This window comes from Labrus mixtus, chromosome 11 (genome assembly GCF_963584025.1).
Source record: "Labrus mixtus chromosome 11, fLabMix1.1, whole genome shotgun sequence".
Classification (NCBI taxonomy): domain Eukaryota; kingdom Metazoa; phylum Chordata; class Actinopteri; order Labriformes; family Labridae; genus Labrus; species Labrus mixtus.
In genome coordinates, this window is record NC_083622.1 from 24,448,370 (window position 1) to 24,460,920 (window position 12,551).

A 12,551-nucleotide genomic window follows, 5' to 3' on the forward strand; every position below is an offset into this window, starting at 1 on the left:
GGGAAGGGGCGAGTCTGGCATAGGGAGAGCTACAGTAGAGCAGTCGGTGTGATCACTGGTGGTATATCACATTGTTGCAACAGAAAAAAATGAACAAAACCCACTGACGGAGGTTGAGGGGCGAGATGCATGCTGCGCCTCAGACGTGCTGTAGAGATGATGCGCACAGCTTGTGGTTATTACCCACATTTTAGTACATTAGCTTGTCATTCCGCTGCTTTTGATGACAACAGCTGAAATAGCGTCTCCTGAGATGTGTGTTTTTGATTATTGGGCAGTGACCTCATTCTGGGATGGACCAAGGTGTGGATGGGTTTCTGCTCGATCAGTCTTTTCGAGTATTTCGACGCTGAAAGCATCACGAACCCCCTTTGGATGTGTGTCGAACATTGTCATATTCTGGCCTAAAGGGGCGTGTGGCTGGAACAATTTTGTAAACGGAACATGAGATTGTGTGCATCACGCTTTAACCAAAGTTATCTCAGATCTGATGCACACGCACGGGATATTGGCTAGGCCATGGAAGCATATGTGGGCAATAGGTTTCACTCTGCTGGGCCTGTCTGATATGATTGCATCAACCCAACAAATTGAGATAGGCCTTTTACCTTATCACTTTGCATCCAAAACAATAATAACACCTTCAAAAGGTCATAGGGGACAGCAGTGGTGTCTGTTACCAGCTCAATAATAACAACAGAATTAAGCAGATTGTTGTGAGAAAGCTTATGACAGTATTTTCTGTAGAGTTGTAGATGCAAGGTGTCATATATGTTTGCTACAAAAGCATTCTTACCCCAAAAGTGTAGATTATTCCCTGAACAGAAATGACAACATGATGCAGATGTTCTATGTTTTTACTATGATATTATGTTGTTTTCTAAGATAAACATTAAGACATTCTCCCACCAGTATGTAGTGTGTATCATCCCTTTCAAACCTGCTTAACAGCTATTTCTTAGGGCATGAGACTCTCACCATTGTGACTCAAGATTTGTATTCTTCTCCAGCCAAAACCCCAATCAAGCCCTGACATGTTCAACATTTCTTAAAGTACCTCTCTTCAACCCAATTTGACAATTTGGGAGTGCTGTTCCGGCTTTTGGGGAAGATAGATTTTAAATCAAAGGTTAAGTGTTGGGAAAGATGTTGCCACCGTTAAGAGCTGGACCACCTCTGATACACACCAGAAGAAGCAGCTGTCTCTCGCTCTCTCTCTCAGCTGTTTCTGCTTGTGACACCTGGTGCCTTGGGGTCTGCTGTTCAACATCTCCATAGATTGCACACATGCAGTAACAGACACACAGGCAGAACTCACACACGTCCACCTATAAGTGCACATGAATCAATATGAAGAAGCAGACATGTTCTTGCATGCCTAACTCGTATGCATATACTTAATATTATTTAATACAGTCTGTAAACCACATACTTTCTCCTAGATTGCTTCTGCCCGTCAGACAGTTGGGGATGTTGTCAAAGTGGATTGTATTCAAATGCTACAGTCTCTTCTTACGGTTGGCTGGATGCCTGCCAATGTATTTTCCTATAGCTGTGTTGTATCAGGCTGGAAAGTTGGCTCACAGTGACGTTGGGCTGCTTGGATGTTTATATAGCGGCAAATGCAGAGTTCATACAGTATTCATGATGGAGACAGAAATAGGTTACGCCGGCTTCAGGAAAATTTTATAAGAGACTTTGATAAAAAAGAAAGCGTGCCTAAAAAAAAGTTTCTGTGTTCCTCTCAATGCTGAGTGAATAATATCAAAAAGCTGTGTTTTTTTTCTGGTGAGATTGGAGATGATTGTTTCAAAAAGTATTTTGCTAAATGAATGTGTTTTTTTCCCCCCTGCAGCATATCGATGCAGACATATTGAAAGAAGAATGAAATATGATCATTTGATTCTTCGCTTAATGTGTTTTATTTGGACCAAACCATTTGTCCAGTCACTTTGCAAACTTTAATATTTCTATTGCTTCATGTGATTTGTCCACTTTATTCAAACATACTGTACCTTCGGTATCAGTTTATTAAAGGAAAAATGTCCCCTGATCATTTAGTCCCTTTGGAAATGGAAGTAGTCAGATATGTCTCCTGGAACGTGTCGAGACAGGCTTTGCCATTTCAATATCTGTACCCCAATCTTTGTGGTCGTTTCACTGTGAAGCAACACTATACTAATGGCCTTCCTGCAGCAGGCATTGGCTGCCTAATTGCTGCCAGTTTATTGCATGCTGAAATCTTGGCAAACAGCTGCTCATCCTACTTGATCCCAAGCACTTCACCACTGTGGCTTAGTGTATGAATGAGTGTTTTTATTTTCTGTCTTTCTGGGGCTCTGGATGCACCCTGGTGCCACAGTTAGTCAGGGAAGGCAAGAACATAGCATATCCTTATACTGATCAAGACCTAAAGTGACTGATTATCTGTCAGAGCAGCTACATCACTGGCTAAGAGTCTGACTTAGGTACTAGCTTACTAACTGGCTGGAAACATGAGTGGGAGGTCATAGCTCCAAAGAGGACGGACACTCAAGATGAATATAAAGCTTTTTGGTTTTGAAAGCAGGTGTTCATTGGACCTATTTTTTGATCCTGCTCTTGTTTCACATGTTTATACCTGAATGGAGAATATTATCATGCATATTCTCAATGTTCCTCTCTTCCTGATTTTTGTCATTGAGCAGATGGAGCTCCATCTCTGAGTCCCACTCTGATGCTGTGGATCACAGCTCAGCCTCTGAGTCACTCTCCCAGGTTGCTCATGACGTGACTTAAAGTTCAATCCCAAGATTGTTGCAACTGGTCAAAGTTTAGAAATATTCATCAGCTTTTTGAACATTTTGACGACATGATATTTCCCTCTGGTTTGCATGTATTTTTAAAACGTACCTTTTGAAAGTGGAGGAACAGTGTCCTCCTAATTATATTTATTTAAAACAAGGCAGAATAGTTTCACAACTGACTACAAATAATCCAATTCTGTTTGGAATACAGTTGTTGACAGTACCACTTTGTTGCATGTTTTGACTTTAATCAAGCTTTCTTCACAATGAGACATCACAGCCCAATAACAAACTGCTGATTGCTTTGAGCCCACGCTAGCAGCACGTCCCCTGTGAGCTTTAAATATAAAGTGCTCATAACTAGAGATATTAGACATATCTCTTGTGCAACAATGAAGAGTTACTTGAATATATTTTACATTTCTTACAAAATGTCAACTATATTCCAGTTGCACTGGCAGGAATCATGAGGATTAATTTGTTTGTTCCCAATATGGACCCTCATATGTTCTAAACTTTTACATTCTCCTGTCATCAAAAGCCTGAATGGCAGTGGTCTGTGTTTAAAAGTGATAGTAACAACTAATGCATTTCGATATATGGAGAACTCAAACAGGGAAGAACTTGATGGTCTACATCTGGATGAATCTGTGGGGCCAATATTGATAATTAAATTGATTTAGAAAATGTCTGGCTACTGTGTATATTACCTGATGGTTCAGCAGCATACCCTTACTTTTACAGTGCAGACACCTCAGTCTTGTTTCTATCATATCTGTTTTAAGCCATGATCTCAACATGAACTTAAATCTTGTGGTCAATTGTGACCCCCTAGTGGTGCTTTACATCTTTTGATCAGCCACAGTCATGTAATGACTAACTGACGACGAATCAGTCGACCCATTTCTTAAAATCCTTAGACAGCTGCTGGTGAAGTTACTTTAATCAGGCAATCGTTAGTCTGTTTGGATATTACATATAGACATTGTTTTCAGTAACAACAACCCGATGACACAATGGAGAAATGTAAAAAAATAAATCTCAAACATATTTGTGATGGACTGCTGTGTAATATAACATTTATCCACGATGCTAGTTATCTTAATCAATTAATAACCTCATTTAATCGCCAGAAACTATTTGCATCATGAAATACGTTTTTATATGAATTATAAATAATTCTCATATTCTTGTCTTGATACACCTCTATCTTAGTCCACTGCAGGGCCAGTGAGTGTATTTAAAGTGTCCGCTCTCATACTGTTTTATACACTGACTCTTTTCTTTCCCCAAAGTTAAAGTTTTTTAAAAGTGTTGAGCTGTTCAGCCCAGAACTCCACAGGTTCTCCCGGATGTCTTCTACATTTTTGTAAAAAGTTAGCTATGTTAAAGTAGAAAAATGTTCACATTCAAACACGTTGATGTTGTAGGAAGACGCCACTGCAGTAAAAGCTGGTTATTAACTTCTGGATTTTCCCCGGATTCATCTTTAGAGGGAGTAATTTATGCAAAACTAAAAATAACATTTGTTCCCTTATATACTTTGGCAAAGTTATAATTTATAGATGATCTCTTGAGTGATGTTTAATGAAGTTACTGGGCCTGTGCAAATAGCATTAAAGTACCGATCTGCTCTCTGAAACTCAATTGACATAAAAGCAAGATGTACTTTAAGCTGGAATTAGATTTAAAAAACTGTCAAATCAATTTGCTCACAAGGTCTATGCCCAGTCACAACTGTAAAGACAGTGTGGTCATCAGTTCTTACAAATACAAAGTATAAGGCTTTGTTGCAAAGATCTTCTGTTTGCTGTGTGAAACTGGCTCCTATTCTTTTCATTACTAATTCAGGTGGGCTTTCAACTATACATGTGTGAGTGTCTTTGCAGTCTGCGATGTTAAATAATAGATTTTTTTATGCTAGAAGAATAATTGATAGGCAGGGCAGGGGCGTGAGTGTCTACTTCTGCTCCGTCACTGTACTTCTGTTGAGAGAATGTGAACGAACTGTAGTGTCCGGTTGGAGACCTTTTTGTTTTGTTTTAGTATGTACAGTATTTTAATCAACAATCCCAGTGTCAGTATTGGTAGTAAAGTGAGCATCTCTTCTGTCCCCAAAGTGAACCCAGTGACCTGTGCCAGTGCAGTGTGTAAGCCAAGTCACTAAGCAGTGTTTCCTCTCTCAGTCGTAGTAAATGAAAGCAAAATGACCTAATGGTGTCTTGCATACTCAAGCAGAAATCTTATATAATCATGCAGATGAGGAAGAGGACTTGCACAGGGCGTGCAGGATGCATCTTAGATTGTATAAGAGTGTTTGGTTAGCACTACTGATTATGTGAAAGTAAGGGGGGGGGGGGGGGGGGGGGTGTAAGCCAAAGACAAATGCATGCTGAAAAAAAGGAGCAAAAAGTCAGGAAAGTAAATGAAAGTATACGATAGAGTGAAGAGAGGGTGAGATTCAAAAAGAAAGGACATGACATACTTAGAGGGACAAACAAGCCTTCACTCATCAAATTATAGAGCTGTGGTTTGGGTGGAGCACTCCCTGCGAAATGTAGGCTAGTGTGCTCCCCATGCGGAGACCTTTCAGTTGCATCCATGGGCAGCCTAATTGGCAGTTGGTCAGAGTTAAGGACTGTAAACTCAGATTGGCATTGCCTGCACTACTAAACTGCTCAGGTCTTCATGCACAACGGGCTATCTTGTTCAACTGAAGGAGAAAACGGAGGCTTTGAAAGGCATTTCAATCTTTGAACTGTAGTTATTAAACAAAATGATCTCAGAACATTATGCTCATGATAAGACAGTTATTATGAGGATGTCTTGAATAGCAAGTTCTGCTACTGCCAATGGGGTTGCAGAATAAATTGAAAAGTATAAAAATCCCACCATGGGCCAATGTGTGAATTTGAAGTTGTGTGCAAAAAAAACAAAAGTGTAATAAAACACTGTAGAGGTCAAAATGCCCCGGCAACACTTAAAGTATGAAGATATGATGATCCTTATTATATCATTTATCAGCCTGATAGTAGGACTCTGTCAATCCAACAAAATAAATCCTAAACGACATCTCCATAATCATTGACCACAACCATTTTGGACACATTTTTGATTCCTTCACTATAAGAGTGCCTAATGTTAAAGTATGTGCTATATCGTATTATGCCAATTGCTGTAGCTGTGACTTACAGTACTGCACTGTAAAATGTAGTCCTTTTTGTAAATAATGGATGTATACTGTATGTTTATGTCCTTTCCTGTTTGTATTTTCATTTTTAGTTTTGTTCTAGTTCTGTGATTGCAAAATGGCTAAATACAATCTAATCTCAACACAAATCAGAGTTGTATTGTGAAGTTCTGTCATATAGCCCAATGCTGTGTCTGTGAAATCAATCATGCATGCTGTAAAATCTTGGCTAATAAGCAGTTAGCGTGCATACTAAAAAATGACCCATTCCGGTCGTGTGTACAGTATGTGAGTTGGTGGAGGCAGTTTTCTCCTCCTCTTCTCTGGAGTTTATATAAAAAGCCCAGTGTATGCTCACAATAAGGACCAGATGTTAGGATGCCTGTTATAGCCCGTTAACTGGAGAGTTTTTATGGAGATTACGATCAAGAAGGTAGCACAGGCAGGCAATTACTTATGTTACTGCCAGACCACGCTGATCGATCTCATCAGAGGCGAGCGACCTTTTCAGGAATTGTAATACACTTCACTGATGGACACTCCCCCCTTCCATCTCACCAAATTATTGATCTGTGTAAAATGTCATGTACATATCTACCGGGGGTCACTTTGAAGACACGGAGACAAGGGGAAAAAAACAGATTTATTCCTGTTTGTATGAATTCAGATGCAGTTCATTATTAGATTTAGCTTGTCGGTCATTTTATGTACAGTTAAATGTAATCTAAAGACGTGCAATCACATACCTTCATGACTTATTCACCTGCCATTATACTCTTCTTTATTTAAGATATGGGCTGGTAGCATTGTGTGGATGATCAAGAATTCTAATAGGTTGATAATATGTTTGGAGAATGCTGAGTGTAGCCTGTGGGACAGCTTCATTTCACACACACACACACACATGCATGCACGTGTAGGTATAAATCACTACATCCCACCCACTTCGCCCGGGGCTCTGAAAGCAGGGAAGAGGGGGATGGAGGACTGGGGTGAATGAATGAGGGATGGTCATAAAAATAGGCTGTGGGCTGGTCTCTCTGGATCTCCTGCGAATCCCCGATCTGGTAAGAGACAAACCTCAGTCACTCATGTGCAGACTCCCCCTCGTTTTATCCTTTTTTTTATCACCGCCTCCTCCGCTCCTCTCCCACTCAGCCCTCCATCATTACCTCATAGCTTGGCTCTGCTCAAGATTGTCATATATTCAAATAACGATCTGGTTTTGTAATATATGGTCCTCGTTTAATGATGTCGCACACCATAATGCATGCCCTTATTTTGTACCTTTATTAAAGCAGACATCTGAATGAGGTTTATTAAATGTAACTGACAGACTTAAAAAAGATGGACTGTCACATTGAAGGAAAAAAAACAACACTTAAGTGTTCTGGTTTTCTTTTTAACAGCATAAACCACAAACACACTTTGGCATAGATCTTACAAGAGGGGGCCAACCATTAACCCAAGAATGGAAAGTATTTTCACAGTATTGTGTTAGTTTTTGGAACCAAAAGATGTTATAGTTCCATTTAATAAAGGCGGCAATGTCTGATGACTGCAGTAATCATGTTTCATTTTAAACATAGGTGTAGCATAGCGTAAGAAATTGCATAAACTAGGGATGCACAAACCCAATTCTGCCATCAGACGTCGGTCCACTACTGACTCACATGACTAAACTACATTTATTTATTCACACAAAATGTGTCAGAATTCCTGCACATTCCTGAGTCTTCCTTCCTTGACCCTTCTCCTCTCTCCACATGCCCCCGAAGCAGATGTTTCCATCCTGCCAGTCTTTCTCAGTTCCTCCCCTAACCTTCTTTCCCTTTCCTTATAACCGAGGAAGCATCTGGATCTGGTGTCTGAAGTCCCTGGCCTCCCACAATGCTTTGTGCCTCCTCTTTTTTGAGAATAACACTTTGAAAAAGAACCCCCAGGCCCCCTCTTTCAGAGATGGGTTCAGTTTCAGGATGTTGAATTTTTTCATTCATAAAATTACTAAGGTAGCCAATTCCCAACAGTTTGTAGTGTGTGCAAGAATGGGTAAAACAATTTCTTCTTCAATGTTACTTGAGCTCTGGGATTTTTCAGTTTTGGGGAAATTTGTTGTCAATGCAGTGAAAGATTTCAATTATTTTTTTTTTTTTTCTTGGACTGTACCGCTATTGTTCTTTCCAGCTGCATCCTCGCAAACTGAAATAAGCAGAACATGGGGTGAGCTTTGGTTCAATCAAGCCCACTCTGCGTTGTGTGTGTTTGCATACATATGTCAGCTTGTGTGCTGCCTGAGACTGCTTGTCTGCTGTCAACAGCTGTGCTCAGTTTGTCCAAAAGGAACTGTGTAGTTTCTCTTTTCTTTCACAACACACACACACACACACACACACACACACACACACACACACACACACACACACACACACACACACACACACACACACACACACACACACACACACACACACACACACACACACACACACACACATACACACACACACACTGTAACATTCTCTTTGCTTTGAAGACAGCAGTAGGCTCTGATCCCTGTCGTGTGAACAGTGCCAACCCAGTGCTCCTCTGACTTAGGAGGGCTAAACTGCTGCCTGGCCCCTCTTGGCTGCAGATAAAATAGGTTAAGGATCAAATTTAACTCCCCTTCCTACTGTATTGGCTGGCATAGGTAACTTCCGAAAAGTGGTACTGTTTTGAAGAAACAGAGCCAATCTGTACTTTTAACAATAATATGAAGAAGGTTAATGTGGGATATCTCCTCTAACATTGGGGTGGGTTCATGTTTGCTGGATGGTTTCATTTTGGATGGATGACATCCTGGATTATTTGGTTGTTTCTCAGTTGTTGTGTCTGAATAAATTCATGATTTATGGGTCATGTAAATGACCAGACAAAGAAAAACAAGACAGTCATTTATTCTCCTTATTTGGTAGAAGATAGCTTCTGCTTTCTCTCTGCATCACCGACTATCCCCTCTCCACATATTGCCACCTATCCTCTGCGTTGCATCTTAACCTCCACTTGTTAAAGTGACATGCCTATGAACAAAATATTCTGAGAGTAACTTGACATTAGCTGTAATTCAGTGTTCTTACTTAAATACTTTCCCTTAAGATCCCAACACACCTTGTGAGCAGAGAAGTCAAACACATGTAAGTCCTTCACATTTCTGTAAGAGGATGAGCCCTTTTCACTGGACCAAACACACTTTATCCACACTTGACTGTATAAAATGAGAGTGTGAACAGGTGCCTCCTGTAATCCCTGTTAGGCAGCAGCATATGCCAGGCTGTTCTTTTCAGACGGGCAGCCAGGAGAAGTCAGAGTGAAGAAGAGCTTAAGCTGCCCCCCCCCCCCCCCCCCGCCTCTCCTCTCTGTGATCTCGTGCCACTATAATGTCCTACTGACGAGTGACCCAGAAAGGAGTTTTTCAGTGTGCTGCCAGATACAAAGTGCATGTTAGTCCAAATCAAGTATTCAGTCAATCTTTGGAATCAGGCTATAAGTTAAGGTCATCAGCAGGGACCTCTGCCCTCTTCATCTCTCAAACACAGAAATAAAAGACAAATAAAGTCAGCTCATTTATTCACTGAAAGTCTGATTTCAAAAGTGGACGTATGGATTTGCAGAACATCTATTTTAAATTGAGGTGACTGTGTGACAGAAACTGACACAATTCTTGATTTTATTTCAGTTGAGGCAGGACCAGATTTTTATTCCGAACCAATATTATAAACTGTTTTAACTATCATAAAGGAAACCAAACATCAAACTTTTTTAAAAGTCTAGCTAAATACATTCTTAAAATTGAGGGTGCTGGTTTAGCTCAGTGGTTATATCGCCTATTCCATGTACAGAGGCTATAACCCTCAAGGCAGCTGCCCTGGTGTGGTCTCCTATCCCCCTTAAGATGAATCCTGGAGCATTAGTAATGCAGACATTTTACTGTACTGCACATCTTTAAATGATTCATTCTCTGATCAGCTGGTGTGCTGAGAGTCACACATGAGTGTGTGTGAAAGTGTGTGTGTGTGAGTTTTGAGTGTGAGAGCATAGAGTTAAGAAGATTAGGAGGACACAGATCCATAATCTTGATCAATACAGACATTTTGACTCGCATGTCGGGTTCACCGTTTGTCCTCACCAGCTTATGCTAACCTACAGCATATGTTCATCAATGCATGTGAGTGTACACACATGCATCTGCATGCAGCATGTTTAATGCTGTTTAGTCTCAGGGAGGGACTTTTCACAAACTTGGATCAAAGAGCTGCTCCACAATTGCTCTCTCATTTGAACTCTGTAATCATAAAGCTCAAAGTGCTGACAGTAAAACATCCTGAAGGCTGTGGTGCTGCTCCAGAGGGCCACAAGACAGTATCCCAACTTTTTATTTCCTTTCATAAACTTCCTTCCTCTAATTTCTTTTTTTATCTCTCTTTCTCTCTTTTAGATTGCTCTCTTCCAAAATGTGAATCAAAACTGGACGGCCCAGGTCAAACCTCAGGTAAGCCTGATTGTCACACACAATCATATCAGAGAGTTCCTCCTGGATGTAACACATCATCTGTTTTATTACCCACACTGAATAGCACTGTACCTAACCTGTCATATATGAGATTTAAAGAAAAGTTTGCTATACCACTTTAGAATTGTCTTTGATTTTCCTTACTAGTTACAGTTGCTAGTTTTCTGCTATTAAAAAGTAACCGAGTTACTGCTTTATAAAAGTAGCTAATTACTGGAGAAAGTAACGTTTGGTTACTTTTTTTGCGTTAAGAGGAAACAACTCGCAAAAGTCATATTTTAAAGTAACTATACATTATAAATTACCTTGAATAGATGTGGATTTACAGTAAAAGGTCACTAAGTAAGCCATCATTCCAACACTGTTCGTATACGGTATATGTGAATAAGAGGAAGAAAGAGTGATACATTAAGAAAACCATGTACCATACCAAGTAAAAAGTGAAATGTTGTGTTCCCTCAAAGCTCAGCTGTATCAAATCCCATCAGACTCAAGCTTCTCTCCAGCAACCGTGACCTTGTGGGTCACATTTTCAACACCCCAGGTCTTCCATACACTAAAAATACACCAAGTCTGTCACGTCAGGGTGATTTTTCTTTTCTTTTTTTTTTTTTTTTGTTTTTGTTTTGGGGGGGGGGGGGGGTTATAAACAGGCCAGTTAAATGGTCCATGTAAGGGAATGCCCTCAGATTATCCAAAATGACTGTGGCTCCGCTTCCCTACCAATAGATTATTCTGTTTAATCTGTCTTGGGCTCAAACGTATTGGAAGTGTTCGGAGCTTTTCCATGAAAGTCTGATTTAAATTGAAAAGCTTGGTGTAATCTTTGTCAGGGGCACAGAGTACATTGAGTTGTTAGGCTAAGAGTGAGCACATAAATCATTTTAAGATATTTTTTTTGTGATTGAGCATTAGTATTATACTGAAACAAGAGGAAGAGAGTTAATGACTCACACACGACATCGAACATCATTGGATTGTGTTTTTCTCTGTAAGCCCAATGTGTCTGTCTCAGTTTTGACCTGGTGTTTCCCAATTGGGTCATTCAGGGATGATCATTTTTAGAAGACTGTTTTCAATCGACGGCTTGGCATTTTGTTACCATTTGCCAGAATTTGAATGTGTGTTAATGGGAAATGAGTGGGACATGCCAGATAAATCCTGTGCACGCAGGCCTTTTGCCAAACAACTCTTCAGGCAGCAGACTCACAAAAACGAGAGCTGCCGTGGTGTCTTCAGTTATTTTTGTTGGAATCAAGCAGAAATTCATGAGCTGCTCTCAGTGAATAAGAGATAATCAGGTTGTACCGGGCATTTATAGCTGATGGTTCATTGTTCATTTTCAATTACTCCAAACTAAATTAACTTGCTGTTGAATTAAGGGTCGATTTAACAAATTGCCTCAAGTGTTGTGTTAAAGTGCTGCATGAAATTGCAGGTGTTCAAAATCCTCTCTGATAAATGGAGGCTAATACATCTCTCACTTATTAGCTGATCCGGCATTTTCTACACATGGAGTGTTCTTTACTTCACATCGACAATTTTATAATTTCCCCTCCTGTACATGAGAGACGTTTTTATGCACATATGTGGTTATTGTCTGTGTGTGAGAGTCTGCGTTAGTTGATGAGTGTATACTCAGAAAGGCTGACTAAACATTCAAATATCTGCACAGATTTTCTGGCTATTTCAGTCTCTGAGTGTGAAAGCATTTGTTATTTTTGCCTTTTGCCAACCACGCACTGTGTGTCTTTATAGAGTTTTTCTTCTTCTCTGTAACAGCTTTGTCTTCCACTTGATATTGTTTTGAATGTTGCTCCTCCACCAATGAGATGTGCTGATTTTAGATTCTTTATTTGTAACTTAAACTGAGTATGTGCTTATTCTTTAAATCTAAACTTAGCTGATTGGCCGACATGTTTGAGAAATATTGGTCTGTTTTAAGCTTGGACTTGTTTTGTCCACTTATGGGGACTCAAAGCTTCAGTATGTAGAGAAACTGTGTTGATAAGTTAGCAATCATGTT

General features: G+C 40.0%; 1 protein-coding gene across 3 annotated transcripts in view; it reads left to right on the forward strand.

Annotated features, from left to right (window-relative positions):
* Window positions 1-12,551, forward strand: part of triob (trio Rho guanine nucleotide exchange factor b) — a 102,745-nt gene that overhangs the window by 297 nt on the left and 89,897 nt on the right. For all 3 annotated transcript variants that reach the window (XM_061051004.1, XM_061051002.1, XM_061051005.1), the window contains exon 2: window positions 10,451-10,504. In XM_061051004.1, coding sequence (XP_060906987.1) covers window positions 10,451-10,504 — 54 coding nt within the window. The remainder of the gene's footprint in view (window positions 1-10,450; window positions 10,505-12,551) is intronic.